The sequence below is a fragment of the Oncorhynchus tshawytscha genome, unplaced genomic scaffold (assembly GCF_018296145.1).
Source record: "Oncorhynchus tshawytscha isolate Ot180627B unplaced genomic scaffold, Otsh_v2.0 Un_contig_2559_pilon_pilon, whole genome shotgun sequence".
Lineage (NCBI taxonomy): Eukaryota > Metazoa > Chordata > Actinopteri > Salmoniformes > Salmonidae > Oncorhynchus > Oncorhynchus tshawytscha.
In genome coordinates this window covers 133,421-157,448 of record NW_024609677.1, presented here as the reverse complement: position 1 = coordinate 157,448, position 24,028 = coordinate 133,421, and the positions used below count along the sequence as shown (strand labels likewise).

Below are 24,028 nucleotides of genomic sequence, written 5' to 3'. Positions count from 1 at the left end.
AGTTAAGAGAGAGAGACGGACACCAGTTAAGAAAGAGACGGACACCAGTTAAGAGAGAGAGACGGACACCAGTCAAGAGAGAGAGACGGACACCAGTCAAGAGAGAGAGACGGACGCCAGTTAAGAGAGAGAGACGGACACCAGTTAAGAGAGAGAAGGGAGAGAGACGGACACCAGTTAAGAGAGAGAGACGGACACCAGTCAAGAGAGAGAGACGGACACCAGTTAAGAGAGAGAAGGGAGAGAGACGGACACCAGTCAAGAGAGAGAGACGGACACCAGTTGAGAGAGAGAGACGGACACCAGTTAAGAGAGAGAAGGGAGAGAGACGGACACCAGTTAAGAGAGATAGACTGACACCAGTCAAGAGAGATAGACGGACACCAGTCAAGAGAGAGAAGGGAGAGAGACGGACACCAGTCAAGAGAGAGAGACGGACACCAGTTAAGAGAGAGAAGGGAGAGAGACGGACACCAGTTAAGAGAGAGAGACGGACACCAGTCAAGTGAGTGAAGGGAGAGAGACGGACACCAGTTAAGAGAGAGAGACGGACAACAGTTAAGAGAGAGAGGCGGACACCAGTTAAGAGAGAGAGACGGACACCAGTTAAGAGAGAGAGACGGACACCAGTTAAGAGAGAGAGACGGACACCAGTTAAGAGAGAGACGGACACCAGTTAAGAGAGAGAGACGGACACCAGTTAAGAAAGAGACGGACACCAGTTAAGAGAGAGAGACGGACACCAGTCAAGAGAGAGAGACGGACACCAGTTAAGAGAGAGAGACAGACACCAGTTAAGAGAGAGAGACGGACACCAGTTAAGAGAGAGAGACGGACACCAGTCAAGAGAGAGAGACGGACACCAGTCAAGAGAAAGAGACGGACACCAGTCAAGAGAGAGAGACGGACACTAGTTAAGAGAGAGAGACAGACACCAGTTAAGAGAGAGAAGGGAGAGAGACGGACACCAGTTAAGAGAAAGAGACGGACACCAGTCAAGAGAAAGAGACGGACACCAGTCAAGAGAGAGAGACGGACACTAGTTAAGAGAGAGAGACAGACACCAGTTAAGAGAGAGAAGGGAGAGAGACGGACACTAGTTAAGAGAGAGAGACGGACACCAGTTAAGAGAGAGAGACGGACACCAGTCAAGAGAGAGAGACGGACACTAGTTAAGAGAGAGAGACAGACACCAGTTAAGAGAGAGAAGGGAGAGAGACGGACACTAGTTAAGAGAGAGAGACGGACACCAGTTAAGAGAGAGAGACGGACACCAGTTAAGAGAGAGAAGGGAGAGAGACGGACACCAGTCAAGAGAGAGAAGGAAGACAGAGCAAAAGTTATTTCTTTGATATATTTATTTTCTGTCTTAGTAAAGTTGTTTTTCGGACTAAAGCCTCCCTGTCTCTGTGTCAATCTCTGGAGGCTCAACCCAACACCCCACAGTTTACCACATTATCCTCTGCAGCAGAGAACTCTGGGTCTTCCTTTCCTGTGGCGGTCCTCATGACAGCCAGTGACTGCGACTGCACTTGAAGAAACTTTTAAAGTTCTTGAAATGTCTGGGTTGACTGACCTTCATGTCTTAAAGCAATGATGGACCCTCTTTGCTTAATGGAGCTGTTCTTGCCATAATATGGACTTGGTGTTTTACCAAATAGGGCTATCTCCTGTATACCAACCCTACTTTGTCGCAACAAAACTGATTGGCTCAAATGCATTAAGAAGGAAAGAAATTCCACAAATGTACTTTTAACAAGACTCACCTGTTAATTGAATTGCATTCCAGGCGACTACCTCACGAAGTTGGTTGAGAGAATGCCAAGAGTGTGCAAAGCTGTCAAATCAAATCAAATCAAATCAAATCAAATTTTATTTGTCACATACACATGGTTAGCAGATGTTAATGCGAGTGTAGCGAAATGCTTGTGCTTCTAGTTCCGACAATGCAGTAATAACGAACAAGTAATCTAACTAACAATTCCAAAAAACTACTGTCTTATACACAGTGTAAGGGGATAAAGAATATGTACATAAGGATATATGAATGAGTGATGGTACAGAGCAGCATAGGCAAGATACAGTAGATGATATCGAGTACAGTATATACATATGAGATGAGTATGTAAACCAAGTGGCATAGTTAAAGTGGCTAGTGATACATGTATTACATAAGGATGCGGTCGATGATATAGAGTACAGTATCTACGTATGCATATGAGATGAATAATGTAGGGTAAGTAACATTATATAAGGTAGCATTGTTTAAAGTGGCTAGTGATATATTTACATCATTTCCCACCAATTCCCATTATTAAAGTGGCTGGAGTAGAGTCAGTGTCATTGACAGTGTGTTGGCAGTAGCCACTCAATGATAGTGGTGGCAGTTTAACAGTCTGATGGCCTTGAGATAGAAGCTGTTTTTCAGTCTCTCGGTCCCAGCTTTGATGCACCTGTACTGACCTCACCTTCTGGATGACAGCGGGGTGAACAGGCAGTGGCTTGGGTGGTTGATGTCCTTGATGGTCTTTATGGCCTTCCTGTAGCATCGGGTGGTGTAGGTGTCCTGGAGGGCAGGTAGTTTGCCCCCGGTGATGCGTTGTGCAGACCTCACTACCCTCTGGAGAGCCTTACGGTTGAGGGCGGTGCAGTTGCCGTACCAGGCTGTGATACAGCCCGCCAGGATGCTCTCGATTGTGCATCTGTAGAAGTTTGTGAGTGCTTTTGGTGACAAGCCGAATTTCTTCAGTCCACAATCATCTCCTTAGTTTTGTTGACGTTGAGTGTGAGGTTATTTTCCTGACACCACACTCCGAGGGCCCTCACCTCCTCCCTGTAGGCCGTCTCGTCGTTGTTGGTAATCAAGCTTTCCACTGTTGTGTTGTCCGCAAACTTGATGATTGAGTTGGAGGCGTGCGTGGCCAGGCAGTCATGGGTGAACAGGGAGTACAGGAGAGGGCTCAGAACGCACCCTTGTGGGGCCCCAGTGTTGAGGATCAGTGGGGAGGAGATGTTGTTGCCTACCCTCACCACCTGGGGGCGGCCCGTCAGGAAGTCCAGTACCCAGTTGCACAGGGCGGGGTCGAGACCCAGGGTCTCGAGCTTGATGACGAGCTTGGAGGGTACTATGGTGTTGAATGCCGAGCTGTAGTCGATGAACAGCATTCTCACATAGGTATTCCTCTTGTCCAGATGGGTTAGGGCAGTGTGCAGTGTGGTTGAGATTGCATCGTCTGTGGACCTATTTGGGCGGTAAGCAAATTGGAGTGGGTCTAGGGTGTCAGGTAGGGTGGAGGTGATATGGTCCTTGACTAGTCTCTCAAAGCACTTCATGTCATCAAGGCAAAGGGTGGCTACTTTGAATAATCTCAAATATAACATATTTTGATGCGTTTAACACTTTTTTGGTTACTACATGATTCCATATGTGTTATTTCATAGTGTTGATGTCTTCACTATTATTCAACAATGTAGAAAATAGTAAAAATAAAGAAAAACCCTTGCAAGAGTAGGTGTGTCCAAACTTTTGACTGGTACTGTATGTATATATAAAATATATAAGGGAGATTGGAAATGATGCAGACATTGATAGAAGCCACAATCTATGTGCAATATTAAACCTGATCTACCCCCTAAAAAACAAAATCACTCATATTACACTGAGCTCAGTGGTATGACGGACCCTTACATGGTGAAGGTGACAATGTGGCAATGTGTCCAGATTGATGTCCAGCCAACATATACATGCACAGAGAGCATGATGTGAGCCACAATACTTTACATCCAACAGGAACAGACTGGCAGACTGGCAGACTGGCAGAGACAAACCCCAGCAGGAGATTTACACAGAATCTCAAACATCTGTAAATCTCTGTAAACATTTGCCGTTGATCAACTTCCCAGATTGTCTCTCTGTGTCACGCTAGGATAGCATCAGGGGTTTGATGGAGTGTTACGCAACACTAGGAGCCCTGACATTTTAACGTTTCATAACCAGATTACAATTTAGATACCGTGCTCTGATTTGTACCACTCCAACTGTGAGAATACAAATGAGATTGTGAAAAATGTTATGTTGAAAATAGACTCTTCTGCAATGTGCCATAGCACTTTATGACTTGATAGATGAGTTGTTAAACAGTGTGCCTGTGCTCCACAGAGTGTCTCTATCACAAGCCCCTGGGGTTTGAGGCTGGTTCTGTGGCACCGGACCAGATTAGCTGTTCTAACCAGGAAGAGTACAGCGGCTGGTATTCGTCCTGGACCTCCAACAGGGCACGACTCAACAGCCAGGGCTTCGGGTCAGTTCTGCTGTCTATACTCATGTCCTATCTGTCTGTCTGTCTGTTCATAATACTGTCGTCCCATAGAGTTTCCCGGTTTCACTTCATACACTCACATTGTCAAAGATCTCTTAGCCATCCTCAGAAGAGCTTGGTGGTTAATATGTGCTTGTGGTAACATTTTGCAACAAGGATCTGTTGTACCTCAGGTGTCATAATCTTGGTGTTGTCCTTCTGTATTATAATGTGTATGTTGGTCTCCTGTCCTAAATCAGGTGTATGCATCACAATGTGTATGACCCTCTCTCCTCTCCAGGGGCGTACACTACAAGCAGGACCAATGTATATGACCCTCTCTCTTCTCCAGGGGCGTAAACTACAAGCAGGATCAATGTGTATGACCCTCTCTCCTCTCCAGGGGCATAAACTACAAGCAGGATCAATGTGTATGACCCTCTCTCCTCTCCAGGGGCGTAAACTACAAGCAGAATCAATGTGTATGACCCTCTCTCCTCTCCAGGGGCGTAAACTACAAGCAGGATCAATGTGTATGACCCTCTCTCCTCTCCAGGGGCATAAACTACAAGTAGGATCAATGTGTATGACCCTCTCTCCTCTCCAGGGGCGTAAACTACAAGCAGGATCAATGTGTATGACCCTCTCTCCTCTCCAGTGTGGTAAACTACAAGCAGGATCAATGTGTATGACCCTCTCTCCTCTCCAGGGGCGTAAACTACAAGCAGGATCAATGTGTATGACCCTCTCTCTTCTCCAGGGGCGTAAACTACAAGCAGGATCAATGTGTATGACCCTCTCTCCTCTCCAGGGGCGTAAACTACAAGCAGGATCAATGTGTATGACCCTCTCTCTTCTCCAGGGGCGTAAACTACAAGCAGGATCAATGTGTATGACCCACTCTCCTCTCCAGGGGCGTAAACTACAAGCAGGATCAATGTGTATGACCCTCTCTCCTCTCCAGGGACGTAAACTACAAGCAGGATCAACGTGTATGACCCTCTCTCCTCTCCAGGGGCGTAAACTACAAGCAGGATCAATGTCTATGACCCTCTCTCCTCTCCAGGGGCGTAAACTACAAGCAGGATCAATGTGTATGACCCTCTCTCCTCTCCAGGGGCGTAAACTACAAGCAGGATCAATGTCTATGACCCTCTCTCCTCTCCAGGGGCGTAAACTACAAGCAGGATCAATGTGTATGACCCTCTCTCCTCTCCAGGGGCATAAACTACAAGCAGGATCAATGTGTATGACCCTCTCTCCTCTCCAGGGGCGTAAACTACAAGCAGGATCAATGTGTATGACCCTCTCTCCTCTCCAGTGTGGTAAACTACAAGCAGGATCAATGTGTATGACCCTCTTTCCACTCCAGGGACGTAAACTACAAGCAGGATCAATGTGTATGACCCTCTCTCCTCTCCAGGGGCGTAAACTACAAGCAGGATCAATGTCTATGACCCTCTCTCCTCTCCAGTGTGGTAAACTACAAGCAGGATCAATGTGTATGACCCTCTTTCCACTCCAGGGACGTAAACTACAAGCAGGATCAATGTGTATGACCCTCTCTCCTCTCCAGGGGCATAAACTACAAGCAGGATCAATGTGTATGACCCTCTCTCCTCTCCAGGGGCGTAAACTACAAGCAGGATCAATGTGTATGACCCTCTCTCCTCTCCAGTGTGGTAAACTACAAGCAGGATCAATGTGTATGACCCTCTCTCCTCTCCAGGGGCGTAAACTACAAGCAGGATCAATGTGTATGACCCTCTCTCTTCTCCAGGGGTGTAAACTACAAGCAGGATCAATGTGTATGACCCACTCTCCTCTCCAGGGGCGTAAACTACAAGCAGGATCAATGTGTATGACCCTCTCTCCTCTCCAGGGACGTAAACTACAAGCAGGATCAACGTGTATGACCCTCTCTCCTCTCCAGGGGCGTAAACTACAAGCAGGATCAATGTCTATGACCCTCTCTCCTCTCCAGGGGCGTAAACTACAAGCAGGATCAATGTGTATGACCCTCTCTCCTCTCCAGGGGCGTAAACTACAAGCAGGATCAATGTCTATGACCCTCTCTCCTCTCCAGGGGCGTAAACTACAAGCAGGATCAATGTGTATGACCCTCTCTCCTCTCCAGGGGCATAAACTACAAGCAGGATCAATGTGTATGACCCTCTCTCCTCTCCAGGGGCGTAAACTACAAGCAGGATCAATGTGTATGACCCTCTCTCCTCTCCAGTGTGGTAAACTACAAGCAGGATCAATGTGTATGACCCTCTCTCCTCTCCAGGGGCATAAACTACAAGCAGGATCAATGTGTATGACCCTCTCTCCTCTCCAGGGGCGTAAACTACAAGCAGGATCAATGTCTATGACCCTCTCTCCTCTCCAGTGTGGTAAACTACAAGCAGGATCAATGTGTATGACCCTCTCTCCTCTCCAGTGTGGTAAACTACAAGCAGGATCAATGTGTATGACCCTCTCTCTTCTCCAGGGGCATAAACTACAATCAGGATCAATGTGTATGACCCTCTCTCTTCTCCAGTGTGGTAAACTAACTACAAGCAGGATCAATGTGTATGACCCTCTCTCCTCTCCAGGGGCGTAAACTACAAGCAGGATCAATGTGTATGACCCTCTCTCCTCTCCAGGGGCGTAAACTACAAGCAGGATCAATGTGTATGACCCTCTCTTCTCCAGTGTGGTAAACTAACTACAAGCAGGATCAATGTGTATGACCCTCTCTCCTCTCCAGGGGCTTAAACTACAAGCAGGATCAATGTGTATGACCCTCTCTCCTCTCCAGGGGCGTAAACTACAAGCAGGATCAATGTGTATGACCCTCTCTCCTCTCCAGGGGCGTAAACTACAAGCAGGATCAATGTGTATGACCCTCTCTCCTCTCCAGGGACATAAACTACAAGCAGGATCAATGTGTATGACCCTCTCTCTTCTCCAGTGTGGTAACTAACTACAAGCAGGATCAATGTGTATGAACCTCTCTCCTCTCCAGGGGCGTAAACTACAAGCAGGATCAATGTGTATGACCCTCTCTCTCTCCAGGGACGTAAACTACAAGCAGGATCAATGTGTATGACCCTCTCTCTTCTCCAGTGTGGTAAACTAACTACAAGCAGGATCAATGTGTATGACCCTCTCTCCTCTCCAGGGACATAAACTACAAGCAGGATCAATGTGTATGACCCTCTCTCTTCTCCAGTGTGGTAAACTAACTACAAGCAGGATCAATGTGTATGAACCTCTCTCCTCTCCAGGGGCGTAAACTACAAGCAGGATCAATGTGTATGACCCTCTCTCCTCTCCAGGGACGTAAACTACAAGCAGGATCAATGTGTATGACCCTCTCTCTTCTCCAGTGTGGTAAACTAACTACAAGCAGGATCAATGTGTATGACCCTCTCTCCTCTCCAGGGGCGTAAACTACAAGCAGGATCAATGTGTATGACCCTCTCTCCTCTCCAGGGGCGTAAACTACAAGCAGGATCAATGTGTATGACCCTCTCTCCTCTCCAGTGTGGTAAACTACAAGCAGGATCAATGTGTATGACCCTCTCTCTTCTCCAGGGGCATAAACTACAATCAGGATCAATGTGTATGACCCTCTCTCTTCTCCAGTGTGGTAAACTAACTACAAGCAGGATCAATGTGTATGACCCTCTCTCCTCTCCAGGGGCGTAAACTACAAGCAGGATCAATGTGTATGACCCTCTCTCCTCTCCAGGGGCGTAAACTACAAGCAGGATCAATGTGTATGACCCTCTCTCTTCTCCAGTGTGGTAAACTAACTACAAGCAGGATCAATGTGTATGACCCTCTCTCCTCTCCAGGGGCTTAAACTACAAGCAGGATCAATGTGTATGACCCTCTCTCCTCTCCAGGGGCGTAAACTACAAGCAGGATCAATGTGTATGACCCTCTCTCCTCTCCAGGGGCGTAAACTACAAGCAGGATCAATGTGTATGACCCTCTCTCCTCTCCAGGGACATAAACTACAAGCAGGATCAATGTGTATGACCCTCTCTCTTCTCCAGTGTGGTAACTAACTACAAGCAGGATCAATGTGTATGAACCTCTCTCCTCTCCAGGGGCGTAAACTACAAGCAGGATCAATGTGTATGACCCTCTCTCCTCTCCAGGGACGTAAACTACAAGCAGGATCAATGTGTATGACCCTCTCTCTTCTCCAGTGTGGTAAACTAACTACAAGCAGGATCAATGTGTATGACCCTCTCTCCTCTCCAGGGACATAAACTACAAGCAGGATCAATGTGTATGACCCTCTCTCTTCTCCAGTGTGGTAAACTAACTACAAGCAGGATCAATGTGTATGAACCTCTCTCCTCTCCAGGGGCGTAAACTACAAGCAGGATCAATGTGTATGACCCTCTCTCCTCTCCAGGGACGTAAACTACAAGCAGGATCAATGTGTATGACCCTCTCTCTTCTCCAGTGTGGTAAACTAACTACAAGCAGGATCAATGTGTATGACCCTCTCTCCTCTCCAGGGGCGTAAACTACAAGCAGGATCAATGTGTATGACCCTCTCTCCTCTCCAGGGGCGTAAACTACAAGCAGGATCAATGTGTATGACCCTCTCTCCTCTCCAGTGTGGTAAACTACAAGCAGGATCAATGTGTATGACCCTCTCTCTTCTCCAGGGGCATAAACTACAATCAGGATCAATGTGTATGACCCTCTCTCTTCTCCAGTGTGGTAAACTAACTACAAGCAGGATCAATGTGTATGACCCTCTCTCCTCTCCAGGGGCGTAAACTACAAGCAGGATCAATGTGTATGACCCTCTCTCCTCTCCAGGGACGTAAACTACAAGCAGGATCAATGTGTATGACCCTCTCTCCTCTCCAGTGGCGTAAACTACAAGCAGGATCAATGTGTATGACCCTCTCTCCTCTCCAGTGTGGTAAACTACAAGCAGAATCAATGTGTATGACCCTCTCTCCTCTCCAGGGGCGTAAACTACAAGCAGGATCAATGTGTATGACCCTCTCTCTTCTCCAGTGTGGTAAACTACAAGCAGGATCAATGTGTATGACCCTCTCTCCTCTCCAGGGGCGTAAACTACAAGCAGGATCAATGAGGTAGCCAGCTAACTTGTCTAAATATCTATATTATATATATCTGTATTAGAAAGACAAAATGGGCATGGTCTAATGGACTCAACAACCAAAACCAAAAAACAACCAAAAAGTTAGCTCGCTATCTCATTGATCCTGGTTTATAGTATACACCCCAGGTTGTATATTAGAACTAGGGTTGTCAATAGATTTAAATAATTCATCAAGATAAATCATACGATTAATCTTGATTAACTTCAGAAAATCATACGATTATCTGACGTTATTTAAGATTAATTGTATGATTTTCTGTAGTTAATAAAGATTAATCACATTTTTTTAAATTATTCAAATTTGACCCTAATTTAAGAGGTTTCAATTTAAAAAACATCATATTGGGTTGTAGTTATAATTCATTTGATTATATTCGGGAAGAAAACCCTGTTCCAAGACAACTCTACTCCAAGACAAAAACAACATTTCAGCCAGGTCAGAATTCATGTCAAATATAATACAGCTAGGATACTGGTCCATGTTCTACATCATGTTAAATATAATATAGCTATTAGATCTAGTCTAGGATACTGGTCCATGTTCTACAACATGTTAAATATCATACAGCTATTAGATCTAGGATACTGGTCCATGTTCTACATCATGTTAAATATCATACAGCTATTAGATCTAGGATACTGGTCCATGTTCTACAACATGTTAAATATCATACAGCTATTAGATCTAGTCTAGGATACTGGTCCATGTTCTACAACATGTTAAATATCATACAGCTATTAGATCTAGTCTAGGATACTGGTCCATGTTCTACAACATGTTAAATATCATACAGCTATTAGATCTAGGATACTGGTCCATGTTCTACAACATGTTAAATATCATACAGCTATTAGATCTAGTCTAGGATACTGGTCCATGTTCTACAACATGTTAAATATCATACAGCTATTAGATCTAGTCTAGGATACTGATCCGTGTTCTACATCATGTTAAATATCATACAGCTATTAGATCTAGTCTAGGATACTGGTCCATGTTCTACAACATGTTAAATATCATACATCTATTAGATCTAGTCTAGGATACTGGTCCATGTTCTACAACATGTTAAATATCATACAGCTATTAGATCTAGTCTAGGATACTGGTCCATGTTCTACAACATGTTAAATATAATATAGCTATTAGATCTAGGATACTGGTCCATGTTCTACAACATGTTAAATATCATACAGCTATTAGATCTAGGATACTGGTCCATGTTCTACAACATGTTAAATATCATACAGCTATTAGATCTAGTCTAGGATACTGGTCCATGTTCTACAACATGTTAAATCTCATACAGCTTATAGGGGTAGGGGGATCTTGAGCTGAAATAAAATGTCCCAGAAATTTTCCAAAAAATATATTTCTCTCAAATGTTGTGCACAAATTTGTTTACATCCCTGTTAGTGAGCATTTCTCCTTTGCCAAGATAATCCATCCACCTGACAGGTGTGGAATATCAAGAAGCTGATTGAACAGCATGATCATTATACAAGTGCACCTTGTGCTGGGGACAATAAATGGCCACTAAAATGTGCAGTTTTGTCACACAACACAAAGCCACAGATGTCTCAAGTTTTAAGGGACTGCAATTGGCATGCTGACAGTGTGAATGTCCACCAGAGCTGTTGCCAGAGAATGTAATGTTCTTTTCTCTACCTTAAGCCAACTTCAATGTCGTTTTAGAGAATTTTGCAGTACGTCTAACAGGGATCACGTGTAACCATGCCAGCCCAGGACCTCCACATCTGGCTTCTTCACCTGCAGGATGGTCTGAGATGAGCCACCCAGACAGTTGATGAAACTGTGGGATTTAACAACCAAATAATTTCTGCACTAACGGTCAGAAAAAATCTCTGGGAAGCACACCTGCATGCTCATCGTCCTCACCAGGGTCTTGACCTGACTGCAGTTTGGCATCGTAACTGACTTCAGTGGGCAAATGCTCACCTTTGATGGCCACTGGCATGCTGGAGAAGTGTGCTCTTCACTGATGAATCCCGGTTTCAAATGTACCGGACAGATGGCAGACAGTATGGCATTATGTGTCTGAGTGCACCTTGGTGGCGGTGGGGTTATTGTATGGGCAGGCATAAGCTATGGACAACGAACCCGATTGCTTTTTATTGATGGCAATTTCAATGCACAGAGATACCGTGACGAGATCCTGAGGCCATTTGATGTGCCATTCTTCTGCCTCCATCACCTCATGTTTCAGCATGATAATGTATAGCCCCATGTAGCAAGCATTTGTACACAATTCCTGGAAGCTGAAAATGTCCCAGTTCTTCCATGGCCTGCATACAGACATGAGCACGTTTGAGTTGCTTTCGATCAACTTGTACGACAGTGTGTTCCAGTTCCAGCCAATATCCAGCAACTTCACAGCCATTGAAGAGGAGTGGGACAGTATTCCACAGGCCACAATCAACAGCCAAATCAACTCCATGTGAAGGATAGAGGGCTAGGGTGACTACGATGATGAGGCAAATCGTGCACGATGCATGAGGCAAATCGTGGTCACACCAGATACGGACTGGTTTTCTGATTCACACACCTACATTTTCTAAAAGGTATCTGTGACCAACAGATGCATATCTGTATTTCCAGACATGGGAAATCCATAGATTAGGGCTAGCTACTAGTCACAAGTTACTACTCCTAGAATTTGGATAATTTGCTTAACTAAATCTTTTGACCTGAGAACTAAAATGAAAACAATATCTACGGTACATGGAATGGAAAATCTGTCCTGATTAAAATCCTTGTGGAAACGTAGAGTTGAATCTACAGTAGAGGCTTTCGGTCATGGCATGCTAGCTCAACATTTTCACGTGGTTAACAGCTGAAAAAAAAATGTTTTTACATTGTGAAAATGTTGCTGTATGGTTGCGAAAATGATCTCAAAAACAATGTTTAGGTTTTTTGTAGTGTACCAATAACGTTCTACAAACGTTACAGTCAGGAAAACGTTCCTGGGACATTTCAAAATTGTCACGGTTTACTTCTGTTGAAGGAAAGGCGGACCAAAACGCGGCGTGGTTTGTGTTCATCTTGTTATTTAATTAAAGAAAGTACTGAACACTGAACACAAAAACAATAAACAAATGACGACCGTGAAGCTAAATGAGAACTGTGATGACACAAGCAATCAACATAGACAATCACCCACCAACAAACAGTGCAACCCAGGCTACCTAAGTATGATTCTCAATCAGAGACAACTAATGACACCTGCCTCTTATTGAGAACCATACTAGGCCGAAACATACAAATCCCCAAATCATAGAAAAACAAACATAGACTGCCCACCCAACTCACGCCCTGACCATACTAAATAAATACAAAACAAAGGAAATAAAGGTCAGAACGTGACAAAAATGTTTGAGATGTTCCAAAGCCTTTCAGGAACGTTCCCAATGTGCTCCAAAATGTTGCAGGAATCCTACAAAACATTTTGGAAACGCTTCAAAACATTCCACGTTTCAATTAAATGATTGAGTTAAAAACAACTCATGTGAATAAGTGTCACCAAAATGTATTGGATGAAATCATTGTACATTTGTGATCTTCTCTCTGATCCATACTGTAGGCCCCTGAAACAAAGTAACACTATTCAGTTGGAGATTTCACTGTGGTTGCTAATGACAGTTGCAAGATAACTGGTCTGCATAATATAAGTAATTCGGTAGTAATAAAACAAGGACATTCTCCAAACACCCGACATGGCAAACATCCCCGTTATTTGCAAGAGGAGGAGACGCAGGTATAGAGGACACAGAGCTGGATGACTCGTGAGGACCCACAGAAGGCGAGTGGGAAATCTGCTGTTACTGTCAATATTATTCGCCAACGTGCAATCATTGGACAATAACCTGGACGAGGTACAATCACGAATATCCTACCAACGGGACATCAAAAACTGTATCTTACGTTTCACGGAATCGTGGCTGAATAACAACATGGATATTCAGCTAGCGGGATATACGCTGCACTGGCAAGATAGTACAGCACACTCCGGTAAGACGAGGGGGGGGCGGTCTGTGCATATTTGTAAACAACAGCTGGTGCACGAAATCTAGGAAGTCTCTAGATTTTACTTGGCTGAAGTAGAGTATATTGTGATAAACTGCAGGCCACACTACTTGCCTAGAGAGTTTTCAGCTATACTTTTCGTGGCCGTTTATTTACCACCACAGACAGATGCCGGCACTAAGACCACACTCAGTCAGCTGTATAAAGAAATAAGCAAACAGGAAACCACTCACCCAGAGGCGGCACTCCTAGTGGCCTGAGACTTTAATGCAGGGAAACTTAAATCAGTTCTACCAAATTTCTATCAACATGTTAAATGGGCAACCAGAGGGAAAACAATTCTAGATCACCTGTACTCCACACACAGAGACGTGTACAAAGCTCTCTCTCGCCCTCCATTTGGTAAAACTGACCACAACTCTATCCTCCTGATTCCTGCTTACAAGCAAAAATGAAAGCAGGAAGCACCAATGACTCGGTCTATATAAAAGTGGTCAGATGAAACAGATATTAAACTACAGGACTGTTTTGCTAGCACAGACTGGAACATGTTCCGGGATTCTTCCGATGGCATTGAGGAAGGAGTACTCCACATAAGTCACTGGCTTTATCAATAAGTGCATTGAGGATGTCGTCCCCACAGTGACTGTACATACATGCCCTGCGACGAATCATACTACACCGGCTCCGAGGCTCGTCTTATGTGGCCGGGCTTGCAAACTATTACAGACTACAAAGGGAAGCACAGCCGCGAGCTTCCCAGTGACACGAGCCTACCAGATGAGCAAAGCCACTTCTATGCTCGCTTCGAGGCAAGTTACACTGAGGCATAAATGAGAGCATCAGCTGTTCCGGACGACAGTGCGATCACGCTCTCCGTAGCCGACGTGAGTAAGACCTTGAAACATGTCAACATACACAAGGCTGCTGGGCCAGACGGATTACCAGGACGTGTGCTCCGGGCATGTGCTGACCAACTCGCAGGTGTCTTTACTGACATTTTCAACATGTACATGATTGAGTCTGTAATACCAACATGTTTCAAGCAGACTCGATAGTCCCTGTGCCCAAGACCACTAAGGCAACCTTCCTAAATGACTACAGACCCGTAGCACTCACGTATGTAGCCATGAAGTGCTTTGAAAGGCTAAATGGCTCACATCAACCCCATTATCCCAGAAAACCTAGACCCACTCCAATTTGCATACCGGTCAAACAGATCCACAGATGCAATCTCTATTACACTCCACACTGCCCTTTCCCACCTGGACAAAAGGAACACCTATGTGAGAATGCTGCTCAATGACTACAGCTCAGCGTTCAACACCATATTACCCTCAAAGCTCAGGTCAGTGACTCAACCCACTCGAGTGGCGCACCCCTCCTAGGGACGACATGGAAGAGCACCTGTAAGCCAGAGACTCAGCCCCCCGTAATATGGTTTGAGGCAGAGAATCTCAGTGGAGAGAGGGAAACCGGCCAGGCAGAGACAGCAAGGGTGGTTCGTTGCTCCAGTGCCTTTCCGTTCACCTTCACACTCCTGGGCCAAACTACACTCAATCATAGGACCTACTGAAGAGATGAGTCTTCAATAAAGACTTTAAAGTTTGAGACAAAGTCTGCGTCTGCGTCTCTCACATGGATAGGCAGACCATAAAAATGGAGCGCTATAGGAGAAAGCCCTGCCTCCAGCTGTTTGCTTAGAAATTATAGGGACAGTTAGGAGGCCTGCATCTTGTGACCGTAGTGTTGGTGTAGGTATGTACGGCAGGACCAAATCGGAAAGATAGGTAGGAGCAAGCCAATGTAATGCTTTGTAGGTTAGCAGTAAAACCTTGAAATCAGCCATTGCCTTAACAGGAAGCCAGTGTAGAGAGACTAGCACTGGAGTAATATGATCCAATTTTTTGGTTCTAGTCAATATTCTAGCAGCCGTGTTTAGCACTAACTGAAGTTTATTTAATGCTTTATCTGGGTAGCCGGAAAGTAGAGTATTGCAGTAGTCTAACCTAGAGGTCACAAAAGCATGGATTCATTTTTCCTCCGTCATTTTTAGACAGAAAGTTTCTGATTTTTGCAATGTTACGTAGATGGAAAAAAGCTGTCCTTGAAACAGTCTTGATATGTTCGTCAAAAGAGAGATCAGGGTCCAGAGTAATGCCAAGGTCCTTCACAGTTTTATTTGAGATGACTGTACAACCATCAAGATTAATTGTCAGATTCAACAGAAGATCTCTTTGTTTCTTGGGACCTAGAACAAGCATCTCTGTTTTGTCCGAGTTTGAAAGTAGAACATTTGCAGCCATCCACTTCCTTATGTCTGAAACACAGGCTTCCAGCGAGGGCAATTTTGGGGCTTCACCATGTTTCATTGAAATGTACAGCTGTGTGTCATCCGCATAGCAGTGAAAGTTAACATTATGTTTCCAAATGACATCACCAAGAGGTAAAATATATAGTGAAAACAATAGTGGTCCTAAAACGGATCCTTGAGGAACACCGAAATGTACAGTTGAATTGTCAGAGAACAAACCATCCACAGAGACAATGTCACGATTTACTAGGAGTGGTGGGTGGAATCAGGCGCAGAGAGCAGGGTTCAGTAGATTGTCAATTTATTCTCCGGCGCACAAAAACGGTCACGCCAACACACAGGGCACATACAATAGACCAGCCCAAACACAGGACCAAAATAGTCCGGAGAATAACCACACAAAAAAAACACCATACAACAGAGTACCAAAAACAATCCTGCACAAAACAAGGGCGGGACAACCTACTATATATAAGGACACTAATTAAACTAAAATACACACAGGTGAAACTAATAAGACAAAACCAACAGACAAACGAAAAAGGGATCGTAGTGGCTAGTAGGACGGTGACGACGACCGCCGAGCACCACCCGAACAGGCAGGGGAGCCAACTTCGGCGGAAGTCGTGACAGACAAACTGACATCTTTCTGACAGGTAAGATCTAAACCAGGCCAGAACTTGTCAGTGTAGACCAATTTGGGTTTCCAATCTCTTCAAAATAATGTGGTGATCGATGGTATCAAAAGCAGCACTAAGGTCTAGGAGCACGAGAACAGATGCAGAGCCTCGGTCTGACGTCATTAAAAGGTAATTTACCACCTTTACAAGTGCAGTCTCAGTGCTTTGATGGGGGCTAAAACCAGAATGAAGCGTTTCGTGTGCATTGTTTGTCTTCAGGAAGGCAGTGAGTTGCTCCGTAACAGCTTTTTCTACAATTTTGGAGAGGATTGGGTGATTCGATATAGGCCGATAGTTTTTTGATGATCCTTGGTTGGGGTCTGAGCAGATTATTTGTTGCGATTGCAAACGTAATAAAATGGTGGTCCGGTAGTCCAGGTTTATGATGAAAAACATTAAGATCCACAACATTTATTCCACGGGACACAACTAGGTCCAGTGTATGACTGTTGCAGTGAGTAGGTCCGGACACATGTTGGACAAAACCCACTGAGTCGATGATAGCTCCGAAAGCCTTTTGGAGTGGGTCTGTGGACTTTTCCATGTGAATATTAAAGTCACTAAAGATTAGAATATTATCTGCTATGACTACAAGGTCCGATAGGAATTCAGGGAACTCAATGAGGAACGCTGTATATGGCCCAGGAGGCCTGTAAACAGTAGCTAATAAAAGTGATTGAATAGGCTGCATAGATTTCATGACTAAAAGCTCAAAAGACAAAAAACGTCATTTTTTGGGGGGTAAATTGAAATTTGCTATCGTAAATGTTAGCAACACTTCCGCCTTTGCGGGATGCACGGGGGATATGGTCACTAGTGTAGCCAGGAGGTGAGGCCTCATTTAACACAGTAAATTCATCAGGCTTAAGCCATGTTTCAGTCAGGCCAATCACATCAAGGTTATGATCAGTGATTAGTTCATTGACTATAATTGCCTTTGAAGTAAGGGATCTAACATTAAGTAGCCCTATTTTGAGATGTGAGGTATCATGATCTCTTTCAATAATGACAGGAATGGAGGAGGTCCTTATCCTAGTGAGATTGCTAAGGCGAACACCGCCATGTTTAGTTTTGCCCAACCTAGGTCGAGGCACAGACACGGTCTCAATGGTGATAGCTGAGCTGACTACACTGACACTGCTAGTGGCAGACTCCACTATGCTGGCAAGCTGGCTAACAACCTGCTGCCTGGCCTGCACCCTATTTCATTGTGGAGCTAGAGGAGTTAGAGCCCTGTCTATGTTGGTAGATAAGATGAGAGCACCCCTCCAGCTAGGATGGAGTCCGTCACTCCTCAGCAGGTCATGCTTGGTCCTGTTTGTGGGTGAGTCCCAGAAAGAAGGCCAATTATCTACAAATTCTATCTTTTGGGAGGGGCAGAAAACAGTTTTCAACCAGCGATTGAGTTGTGAGACTGCTGTAGAGCTCATCACTCCAGGTTCTGATGGTCGATGATGGTCGAAGAGGTCCGGACAGGTCCTGGTATACCTCTGGGATGTTGGACTGAAGGGAAACCACAGGACTCTCAACCGACGTGGAACCACAGACAGGAAAACAGGTCTTCCAGCATTCGGGTGGTCAGTCCGTGATTTTAATCCTTGACCATGAGATGGTGGAGTTATGGCATTGAAGCCAAGGGAGGTTGAGGATGTTATTGTGAGCTTGTTTTTGAGGTGATGTTAAGAGAGGAGGCAAGGGTCTGGTCTATAAAGTTCCCCGTGGCACCGGAATCCACTAACGCTGTAGATACAGTACATGAGTGACAGTCAACTAGTGTGATCGACACCAAAAAGGGTTTGGCAGAAAGTGATGAAGAGGGTTACTCACACCCTCTTGCTCTCCTGGATCCCGAGTTGGGACGTACCGGACACTGCTAGAGCTGGTGCCCTCCTTGACCACAATAGAGACAGAGCCCAAGCTGTTCCCTTCTGCTTCACTCAGCCGCTGGGAAGCGTGTGGCCGTCATTTTTATCAAGGAGGGACAAACGGGAATCGCTGACCTGAGTGGGTTGCTGAATGGGCTGGTGTGCTGGCTCTCTGGATCGACTGGTGGTAGACTATCCTCTGCTGAAGGCAACGCCTCTTGGGTATGTTTGAGACATTGAGCACTGCAAAGAACCTCTTCCATAGCCGAACCCAGTTGCACCAGCTGGTCGTGGTGTTGCTGAAGTAGGTATCTCTGCTCGTCGACCGTCTGGGAGATGTTCTGATTTCCTGTTGCTTCCATTTGTTGAGGCAGTACTCTGTAACATAGACGCTGGGAGTCGAGAAGCAGGTGCAGGTGATAAGTTTAATACAACATAGGAGTAGCTTCTTGACATGAAACACAGAAAAAATACTGCCTGGGGAATGAACCTAAGGGAGTGCCAGAGAAAGGGGAGGTAATGAGTGAGGTAATGGAGTCCAGGTGTGCCTCATGATGAAGCAAAGGTGCGTGTAATGATTGCTGCTAGGTGTGCATAATGATGGTTGCCAGGACCGGTGGTTAGTTAACCGGCGACATCAAATGCCGGAAGGGAGGAGCAGGAGAAGATGTGACATCATGTTTACTAATACCTGTTACGTTTGGGTACTGTCTAATTATTTCTGCAGGCGGTTCAATTGCTAGTGCAAACAGGAGGGGGAGAGGGAACATCCCTGTCTTGTGCCCCTTTTTTTAGATAATATATTATTTGTTATTATTAATATATATTTTAGCTTTAGGACATGTATAGTTGAAGTCGAAGCACGTCAAGCACGCTGTTCTCTACAGTTGAAGTTGGAAGTTTACATACACTTAGGTTGGAGTCATTAAAACTCATTTTTCAACCACAAATTTCTTGTTAACAAACTACAGGTTTGGCAAGTCGGTTAGGACATCTACTTTGTTCATGACACAAGTAATTGTTCCAACAATTGTTTACAGACAGATTATTTCACTTATAATTAACTGTATCACAATTCCAGTGAGTCAGAATTTGACATACATTAAGTTGACTGTGCCTTTAAACAACTTGGAAAACTCCAGAAAATTATGTCATGGCTTTAGAAGCTTCTAATAGGTTAATTGACATAATTTGAGTCAATTGGGGGTGTACCTGTGGATGTATTTCAAGGCCTACCTTCAAACTAAGTGCCTCTTTGCTTGAGATCATGGGAAAATCAAAAGAAATCAGCCAAGACCTCAGAAGAAACATTGTAGACCTCCACAAGTCTGGTTCGTCATTGGGAGCAATTTCCAAATGCCTGAAGGTACCATGTTCATCTTTACAAACAGTAGTACGCAAGTATAAACACCATCGGGCCACGCAGCCATCATACCGCTCAGGAAGGAGACGTGTTCTGTCTCCTAGAGATGAACGTACTTTGGTGCAAAAAGTGCAAATCAATCCCAGAACAACAGCAAAGGACCTTGTGAAGATGCTGGAAGCAACAGGTACAAAAGTATCTATATGCACAGTAAAACAAGTCCTATATCGACATAACCTGAAAGGGCGCTCAGCAAGGAAGAAGCCACTGCTCTAAAACCACCATAACAAAGCCAGACTACGGTTTGCAACTGCACATGGGGACAAAGATCATACTTTTTGGAGAAATGTTCTCTGGTCTGATGAAACAAAAATAGAACTGTTTGGCCATAATGACCATTGTTATGTTTGGAGGAAAAAGGGGGATGCTTGCAAGCCGAAGACACCATCCCAACTGTGGAGCACGGGGGTGGCAGCATCATGTTGTGGGGGTGCTTTGCTGCTGGAGGAACTGGTGCACTTCACAAAATAGATGGCATCATGTGGCAGGAAAATTATATGGATATATTGAAGCAACATCTCAAGACATCAGTCAGGAAGTTAAAGCTTGGTTTCAAATGGGTCTTCCAAATGAACAATTACCCAAAGTTGTGGCAAAATGGCTTAAGGACAACAAAGTCAAGGTATTGGAGTGGCCATCACAAAGCCCTGACCTCAATCCTATAGAACATTTGTGGGCAGAACTGAAAAAATGTGTGCGAGCAAGGAGTCCTACAAACCTGACTCAGTTACACCAGCTCTGTCAGGAGGAATGGACCAAAATTCACCCAACTTATTGTGGAAGGCTACCCAATACGTTTGACACAAGTTAAACAATATAAAGGTAATGCTACCAAATACTAATTGAGTGCATGTAAACTTCTGACCCACTGGGAATATGATGAAAGAAATTAAATCTGAAATAAATAATTATCTCTACTATTATCCTGACATTTCACATTCTTGAAATAAAGTGGTGATCCTAACTGGCCTAAGAAAGGATTTTCTTTGTAGGACTAAATGTCAGGAATTGTGAAACTGAGTTTAAATGTATTTGGCTAAGGTGTATGTAACTTCCAACTTCAACTGTATATAATATTTTTTATTAAATATATTATTTCAGCTGGAAAGTTGAAAGCTTCCAAATAGAAAACACCATTCATGACGGTCATAAGTCTTTTCGGCATGAATAGCCATTATTGATCAATCTATATATTTTGTTTTTTGCATATTGATATTAAACTAAAATATGTTATTGTATTTGTTTGTAAGTGCCTATTTTTAATAAACCCTGTTTGAATGATACTGTATGTATCAAGTCTTAATGATTTTGCCATTCTATTACATATGAGCTTTGTTATTATTTTGTTTTCACAATTTATTAAACTAATGGGTCCGTAATCAGCAGGGACTCTCCAGATTTACCTGGTTTTAACATAACTGAAAAAATAGTTTGACACATGGAACTGAAACTGAAATCGAATTACAATGTTGCAGAACGTTGAAGTAAACATTTTGTGAGAAATATTGTAAACAGTAATTCAAACGTTGAGTTTCCCTAAATGAAAATCTTTGAGACAATTGTTGACACAATGTTTTATCTATCGCAGGGATATTCAACTTTTACACTACGGGTTTCAGAGCCTGCTGGTACTCTGTTCTACCTGATAATGAATTTCACCCACCTGATGTACCAGGTCTAAATCAGTCCCTGATTAAAGGGGAACAATGAAAAAATGCAGTGGAACTAGATAAGAGGACCAGAGTTTAGTTTGAAGGTTCTATCATACAACCTAATACAATGTTGTAGAAAGTAACAAAAACGTTTTGTGCCAGCTGGGTCTTCAGCTGCTAGCTGCAAAGAGCAAACAGATAGCATTGTGTTTTACGCTCAAAGGGGTCCGTGCGGAAACAGACTTTTGAAACTTTTGGGTGAAAAATGGAGATGTGAAAAAAAAAATCAAAATAAATTAACAGCGTTTACTTTGACAGCCCTAATTTTAACATGTATGTTCCTCCTCCTTTCCAGGTGTGCATGGCTGTCTAAGTTCCAGGATAACAGCCAGTGGATCCAGATTGACCTGCAGGATGTGGGTGTGGTCTCAGGTATCCTGACCCAGGGTCGCTGTGATGCTGATGAGTGGCTGACTAAGTACAGTGTCCAGTACCGCACCGATCAGAACCTAAACTGGATCTACTACAAGGACCAGACTGGCAACAACAGGGTCAGTATAGAGTAGGACCAACAACAGGGTCAGTATACACTAGGACCAGACTGGCAACAACAGGGTCAGTATAGAGTAGGACCAACAACAGGGCCAGTATACAGTAGGACCAACAACAGGGTCAGTATACAGTAGGACCAACAACAGGGTCAGTATACAATAGGACCAACAACAGGGTCAGTATGCAGTAGGACCAGCAACAGGGTCAGTATACAGTAGCACCAACAACAGGGTCAGTATAAATTAGGACCAACAACAGAGTCAGTATAAATTGGGACCAACAACAGGGTAGGTATACAGTAGGACCAACAACAGGGTCAGTGTACAGTAGGACCAACAACAGGGTCAGTATGCAGTAGGACCAACAAACAGGGTCATTATGCAGTAGGACTAATAACAGGGTCAGTGTGCAGTAGGACCAACAACAGGGTCAGTGTGCAGTAGGACCAACAACAGGGTCAGTATGCAGGCTGGGCATTCTGGATTATGCTACTAGTAATACTACTAAATCACAAGGGGACAATTGTCAGTTCCTCTTAGGCTCTGTGTTCTAAATGGCACTCTATTTCCTATCTAATGGAGTAGTTTTGGGCTCTGGAAAAGTGGTACACTACATAGGGTGCCATTTGGGATTCAGCCCATCTCGCTTGTACATCCTTCTCTATAGTCTATAGGCTGTTAGTCAGCTGATTGGTTGATGTCAGATGGGCATGTTATCGACTGGCCAATGTCGTGTCTCTGTTCCCGCAGGTGTTCTATGGGAACTCGGACCGCTCGTCGTCCGTTCAGAACCTGCTGCGTCCTCCTATTGTGGCCCGCTATGTTAGGCTCCTCCCTCTGGGTTGGCACACCCGCATTGCACTGCGCATGGAGCTGCTGATGTGCATGAGCAAGTGTACCTAAAACCTATGACCCTAATAACCCTAACCCCTAACCCCTAACCTCTAACCCTGTCTATCCTACTGGGCACAGATGTCAGTTCAACATCTTGTTTTGATTTACATTTGGTTAAGTTGTCAACGTAAATTCAACGTGAAATCAAGAAACAAATTCACCATGTCATGTGATTTAGGCTAAAAGTTAGGTGAAAATATGAGGAAATGCTCTTAAGTTGATTTGTTTTCCACATTTATTCAAACCTATCAAATTTATTTTTTGTGTTGAAATGACACGGAAACCACATTGATGGACCCAGTTTTTGCCCAGTGAGGTCAGTGTCCACCTTGCCCTTCCATCTTAACTCCCAGACGCTTGCCAAAGGGCGACATTATTTAAGCATTTCATTGTACACTTGGCTGTATGACGTCCATATGACAAACTAAACTTTGATTTGTCACTGGTCCGGTAACCCTGTCAAGACACAGTACCGAGCTAGTAGCAATAGAATGATGTCTTGATCTCTTTCCCTGTTTGTCTTCTAGGGGCTGTGGCTGTCAGTGTGTTTTATTGGCAGAGACCATTGTGTGTTTACCTTTTTTAACTATAGTAAATAATACAGTATTTAATTTGCATATACCCTGCCCATTCCCCTCCCCATATTCCAATTTGTGCCACCCACAAGTTGAAAACGACATGCCAAGTACACTATATGACCAAAAGTATGTGGACACCTGCTTGTCGAACATCTCATTACTAAATCATGGGCATTAATATGGAGTTGGTCCCCCCTTTGCTGCTATAACAGCCTCCACAATTCTGGGAAGGCTTTCCACTAGATGTTGGAACATTGCTGCTTTAACAGCCTCCACTCTTCTGGGAAGGCTTTCCATGAGATGTTGGAACATTGCTGCGAAAATTTACTTCCATTCAGCCACAAGAGCATTAGTGATGTTGGGCATTGATGTTGGGCCCAACACAAGTTGCATTCTTTCAGAGACAGAAGTTTTTTTGTCTGCTTGTATATTTAGCAATGAATCCGCCGATAGGAACATCGCTGAAAGACTCTATGGAACAAGGACAACCATATCTACACCCACAAAAATGTGAATTGCAATCAATATAACATAGAGCCATCGTGAAATGCCACTAAGCAGAACTTCATTTATTTTTAG

General features: G+C 44.2%; 1 protein-coding gene across 1 annotated transcript in view; it reads left to right on the top strand.

Annotated features, from left to right (window-relative positions):
- Nucleotides 1-23,634, top strand: part of LOC112251679 (retinoschisin-like) — a 72,012-nt gene extending 48,378 nt beyond the window's left edge. Inside the window, exons 4-6 of the mRNA XM_042316880.1 lie at nucleotides 4,160-4,301; nucleotides 21,782-21,977; nucleotides 22,728-23,634. Coding sequence (XP_042172814.1) covers nucleotides 4,160-4,301; nucleotides 21,782-21,977; nucleotides 22,728-22,880 — 491 coding nt within the window. The 3' untranslated portion in view covers nucleotides 22,881-23,634. The remainder of the gene's footprint in view (nucleotides 1-4,159; nucleotides 4,302-21,781; nucleotides 21,978-22,727) is intronic.
- The last annotated feature ends 394 nt before the right edge of the window (nucleotides 23,635-24,028 follow it).